The sequence below is a fragment of the Oreochromis aureus genome, linkage group 3 (assembly GCF_013358895.1).
Source record: "Oreochromis aureus strain Israel breed Guangdong linkage group 3, ZZ_aureus, whole genome shotgun sequence".
Taxonomy (NCBI): domain Eukaryota; kingdom Metazoa; phylum Chordata; class Actinopteri; order Cichliformes; family Cichlidae; genus Oreochromis; species Oreochromis aureus.
The window spans coordinates 131,352,419-131,373,288 of record NC_052944.1 but is presented as its reverse complement, the minus strand read 5'-3'; the positions used below and the strand labels follow the sequence as shown (position 1 = coordinate 131,373,288).

The 20,870-nt window shown below is 41.4% G+C and overlaps 1 protein-coding gene across 1 annotated transcript in view; it reads right to left on the bottom strand.

Annotated features, from left to right (window-relative positions):
* LOC116314356 (NACHT, LRR and PYD domains-containing protein 12-like) overlaps positions 1 to 20,779 on the bottom strand; it is a 60,650-nt gene extending 39,871 nt beyond the window's left edge. The window contains exons 1-4 of the mRNA XM_039608538.1: positions 19,747 to 20,779; positions 18,441 to 18,614; positions 10,224 to 10,397; positions 1,308 to 1,481 (exon numbers count right to left, since the gene is read on the bottom strand). Of these exons, the coding sequence (XP_039464472.1) occupies positions 1,308 to 1,481; positions 10,224 to 10,397; positions 18,441 to 18,614; positions 19,747 to 20,711 (1,487 nt within the window). The 5' untranslated portion in view covers positions 20,712 to 20,779. The remainder of the gene's footprint in view (positions 1 to 1,307; positions 1,482 to 10,223; positions 10,398 to 18,440; positions 18,615 to 19,746) is intronic.
* Positions 20,780 to 20,870: the final 91 nt, after the last annotated feature.

The window sequence follows — 20,870 nt, the reverse complement described above, 5'->3', positions numbered from 1 at the left end:
GATAAATCGAATACATAGGAATAAGAATACAAGGGAACGGCATATTTCAAGTACTGTGAGTCTATTACACCGTTGGATATTAACAAGAACTATTGCACAGTGAAAAGGCACTACAGCTTACTTGTTCCCCCCTCCTTTGTCCCCATTTCCCCTCCCTCTCCCATCCAGCGAGGAGTTAAACAGTTTGATGGCGTGTGGGACAAAAGACTTTTTAAGTCTGCTGGTCCTTGACTTTGGGAGAAGCAACCTGTCACTGAACAGACTCCTCTGGTTGTTTATGGCCGTGTGCAGAGGATGTAGAGGCTGCCCAGCATGGTCCATATTCCATAATGTCCATATTGCACCTTAATTTGTTTTTATATAAGTTAGTGGAATGAGTCTTCAGTTGAATGTTTTTTAATAGGCAAAAAATACTTAATTAAGTAAATGGCGAGTCGAATATTTGTCCTTTTTTTCTATTTTTGCTGATTCGAAAATTGATCCGATCCGTGCCCTAAAACCTTGATCCGATCCGAACCGTGAGATTTTTGATCCGTTGCACCACTAGTTTTCAGACATAAGCCACAAATGTAATCTGAACCAGAGATTTTCAATATGTCCTGAGTTTTTATTTGCACTTCTTTGATAAATAAATCAATGAATCTCCATCTTAAAGAGAGAGTTAAATACAGAGTACGCTTAAACTTTCTATCAAGCAGAAGAATAAGTAGCATACACGCACTGAAACTAGAACAACACAGAGTCAGTAGATCTGTTTTTGCGTGTTTTTCAGTCTCTAACATTTGGTCTCTAACTGGCTTTAATTTTTTAGCATCTAGTTTCATTCTACTTTTTTTATTTTTGTTATTTCACTTCTCAACCTTTCGTCTTAGCCTCGATTACTTTGGGCATGACCAAATTGTACCCAATAAATTTATTCTGAAATTTTTATAATATGACAGCTCAAATTCACAGCAGGCCAACACCACAATCAAAGATCATTGGGAAAAGTCTTGGTTCTCCCAAGTCCCCCAGTGATCAGGTGTACTTTGTGTTTATTTGTAATATTTTCTGAATTTAGAATTTTGTAAATTGGAGGTTTTACTCCTTGTTACACCCATTGGATTAGTTTTTTTTTTCCTTTCAGAGTGCAATATTTTTTAGGAAGAGTATTGAAATGAATCATAGAAAGATGATTTATTAAGGTAGGCAATTTGCATCATATATCATCATTCATTCATCAATTTGCATCTGCATGACAGTGAATTAGAAAAAGTGGACATTCATGTTTAACTCCAAAAACAAATATATAAAACATGGTGTCTTACCCCAAAATTTTCAGCTTGCAGTCTGTATTCGCCAGAAAGCTACACAACTGGTTTAATCCTGAATTATGCAAGTCATTGAAATTCAGGTTCAGATGTCTCACGTGGGAAAGATTTAGTTTCAAAGCTGAGACCAGATAATCACAGCCGACATTTGATAAACAGCAGCTCATCAATCTATGGAAAGAATAAAAAAAAGAAACAGACAAGTTTATACAACCATATGTTAACTATTTCATGAAGTTTTTGAAACTTTTGAGTTCAGAAAGTGGAAACTCCAAATACCTGGAGTCAAGAAATTGCACAGTCAAACACTAGATATTTCAATGAAGATTTAGAAAAAATTTTCATCCACGATACAAAATCGCGGACTCCCCTCTGCGAATCGCCTCATCGTGAACCTTATCATGGTGGAGGGGTTTGTGTGTCCCAGGGATCCCAGGGCCTATGTTGTTTGGGGGCTTCTACCTCCTGATAGGGTCTCCCATGGCAAATTGGTCCTGGGTGAGGGACTAGAGAAAGAACAATTCAGAAGACCCCTATGAAAAGACTATGGAGGGAACAGTTCACCCTTCCCGGGATAGGGTTATCGGGGTCCCGCCCTGGAGCCAAGCCCAAGGAGGGTGCGCGAGGGCGAGCATCTGTTGGCTTGGCTGGGCATAGCCCGAAAAAGGGATATGGGCCCATATTCCTGCAAGCCCACCACCTGCAGGAGGCACTATAGGGATCGGGTGCATTGTGAGGCGGACGGCGGCCAAGAGCAGACTAATCCCAAGCTACCAAGACTGGCAATTGGGAGATGGCAATTGGGCTCCTTCCCCACCTCCCTGGTGGGGAAGGAGCCTGAGTTAGTGTGTGGGGTTGAGAGGTACTGGCTAGATATAGATGGGCTAACCCTCAACGCACGGCTTGGGCTCTGGAACTAGTCTCCTGGAGAGGGGCTGGACTCTGTCTCAGTCTGGAGTTGCTCCTGGTGAGGGGCAGCAGGCTGGGTTGGGTATCCTGGTATCCCCTCAGCCTGCTGCCTCAGGAAATGGGTCCTGACCGACATTTCAAAGTACCCAGCCTTCTTGGAGTCCCTGGGTGGGGTGCTGGAGGGTGCGCCACCTGGCGACTCTATTGTCCTGCTGGGAGACTTCAGTGCTCACATGGGCAACAACAGCGAGACCTGGGAGGTGTGATTGGGAGGAACAGGCTCCCGGATCTGAACCTGAGCGGTGTTTTGTCACTGGACTTTTGTGCAAAGCACAGTTTGGCCATAACGAACACAATGCTCGGATATAAGAGTGTTCGTAAGTGCACATGGCACAAAGACGCTTTAGGCCGCAGGTCGAGGATTGATTTTGTAATCGTATCATCAGACCTAATGTGTAATAATGTGTATGTGTTAGGCCCTGTAGGGAAATCACTCCTCTGCATTAAACCCATTCACCGAGTGAAGGGCAGCCACCAATGCATTGCCAAGGGAGCAGTGTGTAGGGACTGTACATTGCTCAGGGGTACCTCAGGGTAGCCGTTCAGTGGAGTCGAACCCCTGACCTTCCGATCACGAGGCAACCACTCTACCTACCTACTGAGCTATCCCTGCCCAATGCCACAGCCTGCCCAGCTGTGGATAGTGACTGAAAAAACACGATTGCGGATACAAGTGGCGTAAATGAGCATCGTCTGAAGGAAGGGTGACTGGCCTCTCCCTTAAAAACAGGGTAAGAAGTTCGGTCATCCGAGAGGGTCTCAGACTAGAGCCGCTGCTCGTCCACATCGAAAGGAGCCAGTTGAGGTGGTTCAGACATCTGACAAGGATGCCTCCTGGGTGAGGTTTTTCGGGCATGTTCCACCGGGAGGAGGCCCTGGAGCAAACCCAGGACACGCTGGAGAGGTTATATCTCTCAACTGGCCTGGGAACTCCTTGGTGTTCCCCCAGACAAACAGGAGGAGGTGGCTGGGGAGAGGGAATATATATATATACACACACACACACACACACATATACATATATATATATATCTTAATAGTTTAATAATTTGGACAGTGGGTCAGAGAAAACCCTCATTTGAAGAAGTCACTTACTAACCCCTAACCCTTTTTTTGAATCCTTGGCTATTAGTGTTAAAAATTATTTAGCTATTGTAAGTTTGAGTTTCTGTTATTGTGTGTATCACCACATGTTTTTATATTGTGTTTATATATTGTCATTGTTTGTAATCTCAAATGTAATATTATTGTTCTATTTGCCACGAACCATAATTCAGTTCAGTTTTATTCATATGGCACCAAATCCCAACAGTCATCTCTCTGGGATTTGTATTGTAATAATTCTGGTCATACTGATTTTTACATAATAATTATTATGGTCATGCAATTTAGTTTTATTATAATTTCTGAGTTCCTATATTTACTTTCTTATTCCTGTTATATGTCATTTTATTTTTAGTTTTTGTCTGTGCTGTAACTAGTATTTATTTCTTCACTTCTCCAATCATAGTTTTTGTGAATAAAAATTCCTGTCTTCTGTCAAGCGCTATACAAATACAGGCCATTTACCATTTTTAATGTTTGTCAGATTGTTGTTGTGCCTTCTGTGTGACCTGATTAAGTTTTTACTCCTGTGCTCAGTTAGTGTTATTTCATTACGGTCATGTGCCTGGGTCTGGAGACCCAGGGCTCATGTGTTATTTTTGGCCTTAATTAATATTATTAATTTAATTTGTCTTTCTGGATTGCTTATGGTTGTCTCTTGGTGTCGTCTGCTCCTGGTCCCTCGTTTCCCTGTGTATGCATTTGTGTATGTGTGTGTACTGTGGTGTGTGAGCTTTTGCTGCCACACCAGCCCCGAAGAGTCTCCTGACTTTGAGCCAGCACACCTGAGGATAATCACCAAGGCTGGACTGGGAAAAAAATCATCCCGGGCATTTTGACTAGTGACCGGCCCACCATGGTATGATAGGAAAAGCCATAAAGCCTTTATAATAAACTTAAACCTACACCATCCTCCCTATTCTGGTAATCAAAACAGTACTTAGCAAAAATATAAAACAACTTAATTTATAATTACTAGAGATGGCACGATACCACTTTTTTATGTCCGATACCGATACCGATATCATAAATTTGGATATCTGCCGATACCGATATGAATCCGATATAGTGTGTTTTTAATCAATAAAACTGTTTTTTAATATCTTGCTGCATTTTGTATAAGTTCATACTCAAGTTTAAATAAACAACAACACTAAAGCTATTCTGTTATACCTGTATGTAAAAATACACTGCACCCAAAATATTTCATAGTTCAGCAACACTGATCAATCTAATAAACTTAAACCTACTCCATCCTCCCTATTCTGGTATTTTAAAGAGTATTTAGCAGAAATATTAAGCAACCTAACTAATAGGGTTGCAAACTCCCAGCAAAAAAAATAGGAACCACCCTCACCCTCCACCTGATGATGCTTAATCGGCGTAATCAACTTTAATTTGATGCAGGGTGAAAAAAATGCACAGAAATAAATTCTTTTCAAGAATAATTAAATAGATTCAACATCTTTCTTCAACAGAATTGCAGAATTCACAGATGGTACCTTCTCAAAGAAAAAGTACTATAGCTTACTAGGGTATATTAGACTTAACAGTTACTATATACAGTAATGGACTTCTATACATTTTACATCAGATTAAAACTTTGGGTGTAAGATTCAGATAATTATTTATTAAAAGCTAGACATTTTAAATGAGAATAAGAAAGAAAAGTATGTCTTTGTGCCCCTTTTCCCTGTTAATGCCCTATCGGCCCCCTGGCTACACTTTGCTAGATCCGCCCCTGCACAGTTACCAGCTGTCAGCTACGTAGAAAAGGATCTTGGTGTAGAAAGTAATATTAAATAAATTCTAACAACAGCTTATCAAGCTTAAAGCGTGCTGCTGTTGTTCAGCCGCTGGTTTCCTCTTTCTGGTGCAAAGTGGGCCAAAAAAAGAAGAGAGACGGACTCGCGACAGAAAAGCCGATCAGCTGATCATTAAGCAGTTTCACGATTGAAGTAGCCGCAGAAAGGTGAGGGAGAGAGAGAGGCAGTCGCTCCATATATCGGTTGTTAAGCTTAACGTGGGAACGCTTTACAAACATTCAGAGATGAACTTACACACTTGCTTTACTTCTCTCTGGGATAACTTCCTCGGAGATGAAATGCTGGTTTGGTAGCGAGGCTACAAATACACACAGCTGCTCTATCACGTGACGCCCACTGCTCCGACGTGCTACAGTTATGAGCCGAGTTACGCCGTGTCGCAAGTTTTGTGAGGTGTTTTTTTTATATTTAATGGATCGGATTACATTTTTTTATTTCTCTCCGATATCCGATCCAGTAATTTAGGTCAGTATCGGACCGATACCGATACGTAATATCGGATCGGTCCATCTCTAATAATTACATGTACCTAACTAATAGGGTTATCAACTCCCAGCAAAAAAAAGAAAAAGAAAAAAATAGGGAACCACTCCTCTGCCTCAAGAGGCTTAACTGACAAAACCGATTTTAATTTAATGCACGTATAAAACAAATGCAGAGAAATCTATTATTTTTCTCCAGTAATTAAATACATTCAACATCTTTCTTCAACAGAATTGCAGACTGCAGAGATGGTACCTTCCCAAATGAAAGAATACTATAACTTACTAGGGTATATACTGAATACAGCAGGGGTGGGCAATTCCAGGCCCCGAGGGCCGGTGTCCCTGCAGGTTTTAGATCTCACCTTGGGTCAACACACCTGAATCACATGATTAGTTCATTACCAGGCCTCTGGAGAACATCAGGACATGTTGAGGAGCTAATTTAGCCATTTAAATCAGCTGTGTTGGTTCAAGGACACATGTAAAACCTGCAGGGACACCGGCCCTCGGTGCCCACCCCTGGAATACAATAATGGATTTCTATAAATTTTACATCAGATGAAAACTTTGGTTGTAAGATTCAGATAATTATTTATTAAATGCTAGACATTTTAAACGAGAATAAGAAAGAAAAGTATTTCTTTGTGCCCCCTTTCCCTGTTAATGTCCTATCTGGCCCCTTGGCAAAACTTTGCTAGAGCCGCCACTGCAGAATTACCAGCTGTCAGCTACATAGAAAAGGATCCTGGTGTTATTTGTCTCTCAGAAACAGCTCATAACTTCCCTTCAACTCATTCATGTCACCTAAAAGGTAAACCTGTTTCTCCATCACCTGTTCAGCTCTCATGATTCAGTAAGGACATCTCCTGGTTTCATCTTTATGTTTCCCTCTCATCACATATCCAAATGGATGTCATGACCAACAGCTTTAAGGCTGTGGCTCCAGCAAACATCAGCTGATACTAGAAAGTAATATTAAATACATTCTAACAACAGCTGATCAAGCTTAAACGTGCTGCTTTTGTTTAGCGCGACTTCCACCTGTTTCCTCTTCCTGGCCATTCAGAGTTAGGGAGCTCAGAGTCAGTCCACCCAGATTCAGTGGACTTTTCAGCCCCATCAAGCCACATGGAAAAAGAGATTCTCCCCAGGGTTTCCCTAGAGCAGACCTTCCCAAAGTGTGGGGCCTGCCCCCTAGGGGGGGCGCAGAGCCATTGCAGGGGGGGTGCGGTATGAAAAGGAAAAAACAAAACAAAAAAAACAATGCTTGGACACTGCTAGCACGGGGCGCCTCCACAAACGCAAATCAGGAGATGAAGCATAGCTGAATATGTTTCCAAACCAACTTCATTCTAAGCCAAAGACTAGAAAATATGGTGAAGCATATCTTCGCTTTGGTTTCACCTGCACAAGTGCCAAGGTAGGTCTCCCTGCAGAATTGGTTTTCCCTTCGTCGGGAGCAGCGCTGGGTTCTTCAAATCACGGGCAAACAGTATCACACATTCTTGATTTTCAGTTCACAAACACTTGTTGTAATGACTAACTACTCCTGACATTTTGGAGATGTTAGCTCTTTATACAGTAAAGTTACAGTGGGATACAAATAACATCAGGCTGATCCTGCCACAATTTCTTCCCCCTGTTCAAATCACGGACAAACAGCATCCAACAGTTGTTTATGTTTTTGAACCCATTTTGCAGAGGGATTGAAGAATTTATTGATAGCAATGCTGAATATTATTACACAGGAAAAAAAACCAACTACATGTAAAATAATTACACCGTGACGCCTCTGCCTTTCTAAATAGAGGGACAGTAGCTGCGTGTGTATATGTAAGCGTGTAAAACCTGCAGATAGTCAGATTAACAGTATTTTGTCCCTACCTGCTATTCTGCAATTCATCTCATGTGAACAATAACGTGTGCACAGCGTGACGTGAAAAAAGGCACAAACCTTTGACGCTGCGTGATGAACTCTGTATTCCTCGTCCACACGTAAACGCAAAAAGGAGTTTTAAAAATCTCTGTTTTCGGTGATTAACGCCGCCACGTGTGGACGAAACAGCTGCGTTTTCAAAAATACCCGTGTAGGTGTGGACGTAGCGTAAAAGAGTTAGTAGTTTATTTTCTTACTACCTGTAATTTATTGCAGATTACTTGTATTTGCTTAATTGTTTACTAAATGTTTGAGGTGTGAGGGGGGGCGCGAACATTTTTCTTGTAAAACAAAGGGGGGCCCAGCAAAAAAAGTTTGGAAACCACTGCCCTAGAGGCTGATCCTGTGACGTCGGCCACCTCTGGTCCCCGGGAGATGGTAAATCCTGCTGTGCCATCACCTTCTCAACTGCCTGCAGCTAACATGCTACCACCTTCTCTGTCTGCAAATGTCACATCACCCTCTCTTCAACCGTCACCACCTACCACGCCACTATCACGTCCACTACTTGAGGCTTGTACCAACAGCAGGCCCAACCACTGCTCTGGCCGAGCTGGAGGTCAGTGCGCCTGTGGGACCTGCTAAGTCCGAGCCGGAGGTCGGCGCGCCTGTGGAACCTACTAAGTCCAAGCAGGAGGTCAGCGCGCCTGTGGGACCTATTCTGCCCAAGCAGGAGGTCTGCACGCCACCCACACCTGCCACGCCTGCACCTGGTCCAGCTTTGCCTGTTTTGTTGCGCAGCTGGACCCGCGGTAAGCCCAGAGGGGTATCGCCTTCGTTGCCGCCCATAAAGTCAGCCACAAGAACTGTTTTGCTGCTACCGCTGCCGCTGCCACCAGGTCGCCGTTCTTTTTTTTGTAGGACTGTGGCCCTTTTGTTTTCCCAGGGGTTACAGCCCAACTTAAGAGAGCAGTGGAACAGCAGTATGTGCGGGATTGATAAACTAGGAACACAGTTAGTTCTCATGCTCATGTTACCCTATCTTCAGTTATTCTCCTGTTTGAATGGTGAAAGTGTTTTTGTCAGTCGGTGGATGGGAATTTAGTCATTGTTGCATCTCCTGTTTCCAATAGGATTGCTGAAACGTGAGGAGGGATCAGCACACTAATGTACATAGTCACTGAGGAGGACACCACAGACGAGAAGCACCACACGGGGATTGGACAAGGACGCATGAAGAACACACATACTGTGGAATGTTGGCACCGTTTTCTGGTTTTTATTCATTGTAATTAAACGCAATGTCTTCATTCTGAAGTCCTGCAATTGTGTCCTACTTCAGCAAACCCCTGACAATTACTGGATGTCTTGTATAGAAAATTATTTTAAAAGAATAGTGCTGATGTGTTTGCTTGCTGTTTCTTTGTCCTTAGGACATATTTTGTCACTTGTATATAGATAGTTAAAGTGTGTAACTACACACACACACACACACATATATATATATTACAAGATATATATTACAAGATTGTAGATTGACTGATCCAAGATCCTAGCTATGGTGGACAAGTTGCACTGAGTGTAGCCTGTCAGTGTACCTCAGCTGGTATCCATGTCTGTTTTCATCTGGAGCAGGCTGTAACACTTTTTGTTTAATAACAATTTGAAGAATCAGAGAAGTTCACTTCTGTCCGATGACAGTGATTCTGAGGTGAGTAGAGGAGGATATCCTGAACTTTGCTGTCTTTAAGTACTCTATTTTTGCCACTATTAGCTGCTGGTAGCCAGCATTACTGAAACTTTCTTTGAAGTACATCAAATACAATCCTGCTCTTTATAAGAAAGAAAGTTTGATTGTTTCAAGCCCACTCAAGCCAAATATTACTTGGAATTATGTTAGCTTATAACCAGCTGCTGCTGTTGTTGTTCAGCCAGCTCATTGCCTGTTGTCTAGATGGTAGGGGATGGTTGTGTGTCTTATCTGATGACAATAAGTAACATAATAGTATCAGGAATAAATAAACATGTATAAACTTGTTTTCTGTTAAAACCCCTGACCAGTTCAGGAGATGTGGCTTGAGGTGAGGGGAAAGATGATGCCAGTCATGTGGTGTAGGTAGCCCCTTCTTAGGTGATAAAACATAGGCATGACATAAGTTATAAATTGCATCAACAGCACATGTCTACAATTTTCGTCCTCTGCTGTATTTTGTGTACTTTGTTTGTGGCTAGTCTCTACCCACACACATAGTACACAAATAGAACAGTGAGGTCTATCTCAGCCACTGTAGTCAAGATGGCAGGACAGCATGCTGGCGTTTACAAACCAGCTGCTGTTCCTATGTACTTTTAATGACTTAATTTTAAATTTGAGAATGTATCAATTTAAAAGAAGAGGTAATTACACATTAGTCTGTATAATTACAAAAATATTTTTATTCTATTAAATAAACTAAATAAAATGAGTATACCTTTAAACGTTGAATAAGCCAAACACAGGTTTTATGATTTCATCAGAGATATAATCTTATAATCTCTGTGAGTTTAATCAATTAAAGCAATGAAAATAATCCTTGGGTTTTGGAAACAGTGGTGGTTTAACACCCAAACACCAAGACACACACAATTCAACAAACAAAACATAGTGTCTTACCTCAAAGTCTCCAGTCTACAGTGTTGACTCTCCAGAAAAACACACAACTGCCTCAACCCGGAATCCTGCAGCTTGTTAAAACTCAGGTCTAGATGTTTCAGATGGAAGGGGTTGGAATTCAGAGATGATACCAGGTATTTACAGCTTATCTCTGACAACTCGCACTGCATCAACCTGGATAAGAATAAAATAAGTATTCACCATAAATGTTGTAAAAATATTGCTCAGGTATTCTAAGGTATTCAAAGGAGCTTGGAAAGAAAAGCGTCTGGACTTCTTTGAGTTGCTTGAAGACGATTCACCTCTCATCCGAGAAGCTTCTTCAGTTCTAAGGGTCAGTCGAGTTAGCAGGCCGCACGCTACACCAGCATGACAGAAACAGCAACTCAGGTAAAAGCAGAGGAGGGGGGCTATGTGTTTACGTGCATAACGAATGGTGTTGTAACAGCAGGATCATCTACACTCACTGTTCTCCTGATTTGGAGGTTCTGGCAGTCTCGTGCAGACCTTTTTACATCCCGAGGGAGTTTACAGTAGTTATTGTGATAGCTGTTTATATACCGCCGGATGCTAACGTTGGCACGGCTCTGAGCCTCTTGCTCAACACCATAAACAAACAAGAGCTTGCCCACCCCGATGGGGTTTTTATTGTCGCCGGCGACTTTAACAAAGCGTGCCTAAAGTCTGTGCTTCCTAAATTTGTCCAGTTTGTGGACTTTGCTACGAGAGGAGAACACACTTTGGACCATGTCTATTCAAACATCAGGCATGCTTTCAGAGCAACACCCCTCCCCCACCTGGCTGGATCTGACCACCTCTGCATGTCCCTCACCCCCACCTACACCGCCCTGCTGAGAAAAACAAAGCCCCAGACAAAGACAATAAAAACCTGGCCTGAAGGAGCCCTCTCTCAACTGCAGGACTGCTTCTCAACAACTGTATGGGATTTATTCTCCAGCCACAACCTCCAGGAGTATACGGACACTTTACTCTCGTACATCAGGAACTGTGTTGACAATGTCACCGTCAACAAAAGGGTCAGGGTGTTTCCAAATCAAAAACCCTGGATGAATAGCGAAGTGCAATCCCTCCTAAAAAGCCACAACACTGCCTTCAAGTCAGGGGACAGGGCTGCGTAAAGGGCGTCCAGGGCACACCTGAGTAGAGGCATCAGGAAAGCTAAGGCTGCCTATAGGAGGAGGATTGAAGATCACTTTGCTGACAACGACCCCAGAAAAATGTGGCAGGGGATCAATCACATTACCAACTACAGAAGCAATAACCAGGCGACATCTAGGACTGATGCCTCGCTGGCTGAGGATCTAAACAGTTTCTTCGCCCGCTTTGAGATGACCAGGCCCTCAGCTGTCACACCACTCCCACACGCCCCCAGCACCGGCACACTAACACTTGGGGAGCATCAAGTGAGGTGTGTTCTAAGGTCAGTGAATCCCAGGAAGGCGGCAGGTCCTGATGGAATACATGGAAAGGTTCTCAGAGCATGTGCTGACGAACTAACCGGAGTGTTCACTAAAATCTTCAACCTTTCCTTGTCATTAAACACCGTCCCGCCCTGCCTCAAAACCTCCACCATCATCCCCATCGCCAAGAAGTCAGCTGTGGTCAGCCCAAATGACTACAGGCCTGTTGCACTTACGCCTGTAGTGATGAAGTGCTTTGAGAGACTGGTCTGTCAGCACATCTGGGTCGGTCTGCCTCCCACTCTGGACCCCCACCAATTTGCCTACAGGACGAATCGATCCACCGAGGACGCTATCACCATAGCGCTCCACACTGCGCTGAGTCACTTGGAGCACCGAGGAAGCTATGTGAGAATGCTCTTCCTGGACTTCAGCTCAGCATTCAATCACATCATCCCGGAGATCCTGGTCCAGAAACTGTCCCACCTGGGACTTTCCACCCCCATCTGCCTCTGGATCAAGGACTTCCTGACAAATAGACCACAGTCTGTCAGACTCCGCCCCCACCTGTCCAGCACCATCACACTCAGCACCGGGTCTCCACAAGGATGTGTTCTGAGTCCCCTCCTGTTTACGCTCTACACATCCGACTGCTCCCCTACCCATCTCTCAAACACCATCATAAAGTTTGCGGACGACACCACTGTGGTTGGACTCATCTCAAGGGGGGATGAGTCGGACTACAGAGATGAGGTCAACAGACTGACTGAGTGGTGTTCAGTTAACAACCTCCAACTGAACACCACGAAAACTAAAGAACTTATCTTGGACTTCAGGAAGGGCATAGCAGACCCGGCCCCACTTTACATTCACGGGAGCTGTGTGGAGAGGGTACACTCCATGAGGTTTCTGGGCGTGCAGATCTCTGATGACCTCTCCTAGACTGCAAATACCACGGCGGTGGTAAAAAAAGGCCGAGCAGCGTCTCCACTTTCTGAGAGTGCTCAGGAGGAACAACCTGGAGGAGAGGCTGCTGGTGACATTTTAAAGAGTCACCATAGAGAGCATCCTAACGTACGGCATAACAACATGGTATGCAGGGTGCTCAGCTGCGGACAGGAAAGTACTGCAGAGGGTCATCAACACAGCCCAGAAGATCACTGGCTGCTCTTTGCCCAGCCTGGAGGTCATTGCAAACTCTCGGTACCTCAGCAGAGCTGGCAATATCATCAAGGACTACTCTCACCCCAGCAATCAACTGTTTGAACTATTACCGTCAGGCCGACGGTACAGGTCACACAAAACCAGGACAAACAGATTCAGGGATAGCTTCTTTCCCAGAGCTATCACCGTAGTAAATAAGCACAAAAACAATTGAACCTGCTTAGCTATACCATACCGTCACTGCCATTATATTATGCTGCTATTCATACTGTCATTATATTAATGCTGCTATCCTGTATATATCGTACTTACTATTGTTTGAGTACTTACGATTGTTTTATTGTACTTTTTATATTTTACATTATATTTATTATTAAACCTTGCACCAAGGGAGTGGCACTCCAATTTCGTTGTACTCTGTACAATGACAATAAAGGCTATTCTATTCTATTACAGGTACTGTGCTGCAGTGGTTTGTATCATATCTATCTAATAGACTCCAATTTGTACATGTGTTTTTAAAAGCTTTCGGTGCTAGGACCAATTCTGTTTACATTATACATGCTTCCCCTAGGCAGTACCATCAGAAGACATAGTATACATTTTCACTTCTATGCAGATGACACCCAGCTCTATCTGTCCATGAAGGCAGATAACACACACCAATTAGTTAAACTGCAGGAATGTCTTAAAGACATAAAGACCTGGATGGCTGCCAACTTTCTGCTTCTTAATTCAGATAAAACTGAGGTTATTCTACTCGGCCCTGAAAATCTTAGAAATTTTTTTTTTTATTATAACCTTTATTTAACCAGGAAAAATAATCCCATTGAGATTAAGAACCTCTTTTTCAAGGGAGTCCTGGCCAAGAGGCGACAACACGTTAAAAATTACAAAGTTACATACATATTATAAAATAACAATTACATTTTAAACAACAATTTTTTCTGGCTCTCTCAATCTAGACTTAAAAGCATTTAATGAAATAAGATCTGCTATCTTCCAATCTTTTGCATCTTGTTCCATGTGGATGGGGCAGCATAACTAAAAGCCCTCTTTCCCAGTTCAGTTCTGGCAAATGGAACATTAAGCAACAAAAGATCGCTTGAGCATAAGCTATAGGAAACAGTGCTTTTCCGTGTGAGCAGATCACAAATGTAAGTGGGCATTTGACCAAGCAGGGCCTTATAAATAAAGATGCACCAGTGAGCAAATCTCCTGGAGGACAACGAAGGCCACCCCACACGAACATACAGATCACAACAATGGGTCAAAGCCCTACAGTTTGTAATAAACCGTAAAGAAGCATGATATACTGAATCGATCTTTTGAAGACACTGGGCAGAAGCATTCATATACAGCAGATCACCATAATCTAAAACAGATAAAAATGTAGCATTCACAAGGCGCTTTTTTTTGTCTCAAAGGAAAAACAAAATTTGTTTGAAAGAAAAATCCCAATTTTAATTTGAGTTTTTCACAAGATTGTCTATGTGAGGTTTAAAGGTCAAAGAATCATCGATTAGAAAGCCAAGATATTTATACGTATGGACCACTTCTATGAGGTCACCCTCAAGAGTGGACACCACAGGGACAGTTTGAGAAGAATTCTTCATGTTTGAAAACAACATTAGCTTGGTCTTATCAGCATTAAGAACCAGAACCAGTATCTAACCAGATTCTTACTCTGGATGGCATTACCTTGGCCTCCAGTAACACTGTGAAGAACCTTGGAGTCATTTTTGACCAGGATATGTCCTTCAACGCACATATTAAACAAATATGTAAGACTGCTTTCTTCCATTTGCGCAACATTTCTAAAGTTAGAAATATCCTGTCTCAGAGTGACACTGAAAAACTAGTTCATGCATTTACTGCTTCCAGGCTGGACTACTGTAATTCATTATTATCAGGATGTCCAAAAAACCTGCTAAAAAGCCTTCAGTTAATGCAAAATGCTCCAGCAAGAGTCCTGACAGGGACTAGAAAGAGAGAACATATTTCTCCTCTTTTGGCTTCCCTTCATTGGCTTCCTGTTAAATCCAGAATTGAACATAAAATCCTGCTCCTCACATAAAAGGTCTTAAATAATCAGGGCCCATCTTATCTTAATGACTATGTAGTACCATATAACCCTATTAGAGCACTTCGCTCTAGCACTGCAGGCCTACTTGTTGTTCCTAGAGTATTTAAAAGTAGAATGGGAGGGACAGCTTTCAGTTTTCAGGCCCCTCTTCTGTGGAACCAGCTTCCAGTTTGGATTTGGGAGACAGACACTATCTCTACTTTCAAGATTAGGCTTCAAACTTTCCTTTTTGCTAAAGCGTATAGTTAGGGCTGGACCAGGTGACCCTGAATCCTCCCTTAGTTATGCTGCAATAGACGTAGCCTGCCGGGGATTCCCATGATGCATTGAGTTTTTCCTTTCCAGCCACCTTTCTCACTCAGTATGTGTTAATAGACCTCTCTGCATCGAATCATATCTGTTATTAATCTCTGTCTCTCTTCGACAGCATGTCTTTATCCTGTTTTCCTTCTCTCACCCCAACCGGTCCCAGCAGATGGCCGCCCCTCCCTGAGCCTGGTTCTGCCGGAGGTTTCTTCCTGTTAAAAGGGAGTTTTTCCTTCCCACTGTCGCCAAAGTGCTTGCTCACAGGGGGTCATATGATCGTTGGGTTTTTCTCTGTATCTACTGTACAATATAAAGCACCTTGAGGTGACTTTTGTTGTGATTTGGCGCTATATAAATAAAATTGAATTGAATTGAATTGAATATATATTCATTTTAAATGGTACAATAGATTACCAGTACCTTAAAAATCCATTGTCCAGAAGCAGGTGTGATAATATTAAAATACAGAAAAAAAATTAAAAGTAATGTAAAATTAAACATCATGGCACTCGTCACTAAGTATTTAAGTCAATACCTTATATAATATCAAAATATGATATTGAAAATTCATTTATGCATATTTTTTAAGTGATTAAAATCATGTCCAGAGTTTTTGCCCACACCATCAGATTGTTTTTTAAAAGTACAAAAAAATCAGGAATGATTGTGGGTAGCTTACACTCTGAGGACCCCATTACCATTACCATTCCTCTTTGATACACATGCCATGAGGTCACTGTTTTAATATTTTTTTTTAATTTTTATTTCATTTATGGCATACCTTTCTGGTAAAACTCTGTGTCACAACCATAGTGTGTCAACACCAAAGTCGATGTAATGCAAGATTTATTTATTTATTTTTTTTGAAAAAGAGCTTAATTTAGGTAGATTGTAGAGGCCATAAGCAAATGATGAAAAACAAGATGACTTCTGTCAGAAAAACATGGGTTATAAGAGAAAGTAGGGTATTTTGTCAGCACCATCAGATGTCAACACCATCAGGATTTCTGTTGACCCTTTTTCTAATGGTGTTGACAAATGCCACAAAAGTGTGCTATTCATCAATTATATTATTTTTATTAATATTTCACTCATATTACTTCCTGTGTATTTTACTGATATTTCTGCTTTACAGATGTTTCGAACATTATCAAATTTGCCTGATCTTGAAACTCATTGTTTATGTATGCATTACTAATCATGTAGGAAAAAGATTAGTCCTCTGCATTTAACCCATTCACTCACTGATGCAATGGGCAGCTACAAATCCAGGATAGCCACTGTTCGTTGGATTTGAACGCCCAACCTTCTGATCATGTGGCATCTACTGAGCTATTTCTGCCCCGAGAGCTGGTCTTTAAGTGATGAAGCATGAATCCTGCTTTCGGGCCCAAACTACTCTGTGTTTATTAAGCCATTGTGCTGTTAAAATGTTTTAATGCTTTTTATCTTGTTCTATTTAATCTGAACAAGCCCCTAAAAACACTCAGTGATCACTGTTGGTCTAACCATCAGAAACACTTGCATTAACTTTTATCCAAAAAGTTAGCGTTCATCCTCCAGCTTCACTTTGTTTATGTTATGCTAACATAGCTGTGTCACTAGCAATCACGTATCACATCATTATATACCAGCTAGTCCAACTTCAGTAACACAACAAAAGTCACTGCTGTTTAGTTTTCTGTCTTCATTTATGTTGGAATGTAGGTGGAAACCAGCGAGCTAACTTCTAGCCACACTGATCGTTTTATTAAAGATGAAAGAATTTAGACAGTTTGTAACTCTCAGTGATGCCGCAGAGTTCCTTTGACTTTGGGATCTGCAGCGGAGTTTGGACCTGGAAACGACTAATGACATCAGACTTAAAGACCGGATAGCATTCCTGTTGCTTAATACATAATAATGCATATGGTTCCGAAAAAATTATAGTGACTAGAAGATGGTACATTTTAGAACGGCAAAGGGGAAGTATCAAAAAAGTATCAAAAAAGGAGAAAAATTAGCCTGAGATGAAGAAAGAGTTGCTCATATAGGAAAGGAAAGATATATACATATATATTATATATATACATAAATATGTATGTATATATATATATACATAAATATGTATGTATATATCTATATATATATATATATATATATATATATATATATATATATATATATATATATATATATATATATATATATATATATATATATATACATATATACATATACATATATATATATATATATATATACATATATACATATATATATATACACATATACACATATACACATATATACATATACACACATATACACATATATATATATATATATATATACATATACACATATATATATATATATATATATATATATATACATATATATATATATATATATATATATATATATATATAAAAAAAAAAAAAAACACCAGCACGCCCTGCGGGTGGTTTATCCTTCAAGCTCGGGTCCTCTACCAGAGGCCTGGGAGCTTGAGGGTCCTCTTGCAGTATCTTAGCTGTTCCCAGGACTGCGCTCTTCTGGACAGAGATCTCCGATGTTGTTCCCGGGATCTGCTGGAGCCACTCGCCTAGCTTGGGAGTCACCGCACCTAGTGCTCCGATTACCACGGGGACCACCGTTACCTTCACCCTCCACATCCTCTCGAGCTCTTCTCTGAGCCCTTGGTATTTCTCCAGCTTCTCGTGTTCCTTCTTCCTGATATTGCTGTCATTCGGAACCGCTTACATCGATCACTACAGCCGTCTTCTTCTGTTTGTCTACCACCACTATGTCCGGTTGGTTAGCCACCACCATTTGTCCGTCTGCATCTGGAAGTCCCACAGGATCTTAGCTTGGTCATTCTCCATCACCCTTGGGGCATCTCCCATTTTGACCTTGGGACTTCCAGGTTATACTCGGCACAGATGTTCCTGTACACTATGCCGGCCACTTGGTTATGGCGTTCCATGTATGCCTTGCCTGCTAGCATCTTGCACCCTGCTGTTATGTGCTGGATTGTCTCTGGGGCATCTTTACACAGCCTGCACCTGGGGTCTTGCCTGGTGTGATAGACCCCAGCCAGGCAAGACCCCATACATATATATATATATATATATATATATATATATATATATATATATATACACATATATACACATATATATATGAACTCACGAAACAGACTATTACTAATAATAAAATACAATGAAAAATTCTAACAGCTACAGTCAGTGATCTCACCTCAGAGTCTCCACTTGACAGTTTGGACTCTCCATTCCAGCACACAGAAGCTTCACTGCTGAATCTGTCAGGACATTCAGACTCAGGTCCAGCTCTGTCAGATGGGAGGGGTTGGACTTCAGAGCTGAGGCCACAACTTCACAGTCAGTCTCTGAGAGTTCACAGCCCGAAAGTCTGTGATGAAGCATACATTATGAATGCGAACACTTTATATTGAATTCCTACTTTTGAGAAACATGTGGACACTCTTGTTGAACATTTTGGTCTCATCAGTGAAGCAGATCTAACTGATATATTACAATAGTTCTCCTTAGACCCTCTCAGACATGCACCCTTTATCATACACTATCACATTATCTGATGGTCAGTTATCAAGTGGATTTGATTAGCAGCAGTCGATATATTTTCCCAGGAAGTCCCTCAGCACCTCTGTCTTCCAGTTAATGAAACAATTGAAGATGAAGACTGCCACCAGAAACTCCTGAATGGTCCAAAGGATGAAGCAGTTGGCTGTTTCTGAGAGTATGTTATCTTCAACTCTTTTAAAGATCTGTGTGAACTCTGAGTATTGCGGCATCTCTGATATTGATGCCACACTGTGGCTCTACCACAGATATTCCTTTATTCTTAAAATTCTTTACTTTTAGTTAATCACCATGAATCATAGGTACAGCTCTTTGATGGTCTTGGCAGAACTTCCCCCTAATTTTTTTTTTTTAATTTATCCAGATCATCAAAGTTGACCAGAACCCTTTTACCTTGCTGCAGTCTTATTACAAAGCCATGAACTATTGCTGTTGTTGATGTCTGCTGGTACCTTTGTGCTTTCAATAACTATATCTATAACTCAGAATGCCAATGCCTGAGACTGGATGAAGTATCAATCAGCCTTAATGAGTTGACAACATGAGAAAGCAGGTGTAAATTAACCCTTTAAAAAGAGAAGAAATACAAATGCAGATCAAATCAAAGATGAATTTGAAAATAATGAAAACAAAGAATTCAAATACATAAATACATAATTGTAGGAACAATGAATGCATAAAAGCATTGTACATATACAACCAAATTGTGGATCATAATAATACTATCTGACTGTCTTGGTTTTTAACATGTCACTTAATAAAAAATATATTTACAATAGTGAAATAAATTCATGAAGTGTATAATTTCAACGGAAGCATCTTAAGAACATTTGAGATAAAATCAAACTGGTGCATTCGAAATAAAGAAGAATACTTAAAAGGTTCATCTAAATTACTAATCTACATTGATTAATGATGTTAATGATCATCTCTGAACTCACCGAAACTTTCTGCAGTTCCTCACAGCTGGAATCAGTCTACGTTTTCCCTCATCTGATGTGTTGTACACCCTCAAATCTAGCTCATCCAGAACTTCCTCTGACATCTGCAGCATGAAGGCCAGAGCTGAGCAGTGGATCTCAGAGAGTTCCTTCTTTGATCTGTTCTCTGACTTCAGAAACTCTTGGATCTCCTGATGTACTGAGAGGTCATTCATCTCCATCAGACAGTGGAAGATGTTGATGCTTCTGTCAGGAGAGATTTCATAACTGTTCATCTTCTTCAGGTTGTTGATGACTCTCTGGATGGTTTCTGGACTGTTCTCTGTCTGACCCAGCAGACCTCTTAAGAGTCGCTGGTTGGAATCCAGACAGAGGCCATGAAGGAAGCGAACAAACAGGTCGAGGTGGCCATTTTTACTTTTAAGGGATTTTTCTGTGACTCTTTTTAGAAACAAATCCAGAGCTGCAACACTGTTTTTATGTTTCCAGGCTTTTCCCAGGAAGTTCTTCAGCACATCTGTCTTCCGGTTGGTGTGACAGTGGAACATGTAGACTGCAGCCAGAAACTCCTGAATGCTCAGATGAACAAAGCAGTAGACCGTTTCTGAAAACATTTCACACTCATCTTGCTTAAAAATCTGTGTGAACACTCCTGAGTACTTTGAGGCATCTCTGATATCGATGCCACACTCTTTTAGGTCCGATTCATTAATCAGGTTTCCTTTCTGCAGCTGATCAAAAGCGAGTTTTCCTAGAGACTCAATCATCTTCCTGTTCTCTGGACTCCAGTGTTTATCTGTCTCAGATCTTTGTTCATACTTGTCATTCTTCAATCTTAGGTTAATCACCACAAGGCGTAGGTACAGCTCTGTGAGGCTCTTAGGCAGAGCTCCATTGTCACTCATTTTCAGCTCTTGCTCCAGAACTGTAGCAGTGATCCAGCAGAAGACTGGGATGTGGCACATGATGTGGAGGCTTCGTGATGTCTTGATGTGGGAGATGATCCTGCTGGCCTGCTCCTCATCTGTGAATCTCTTCCTGAAGTACTCCTCCTTCTGGCTGTCAGTGAACCCTCTGACCTCTGTCACCATGCCAACACAGTCAGGAGGGATCTGATTGGCTGC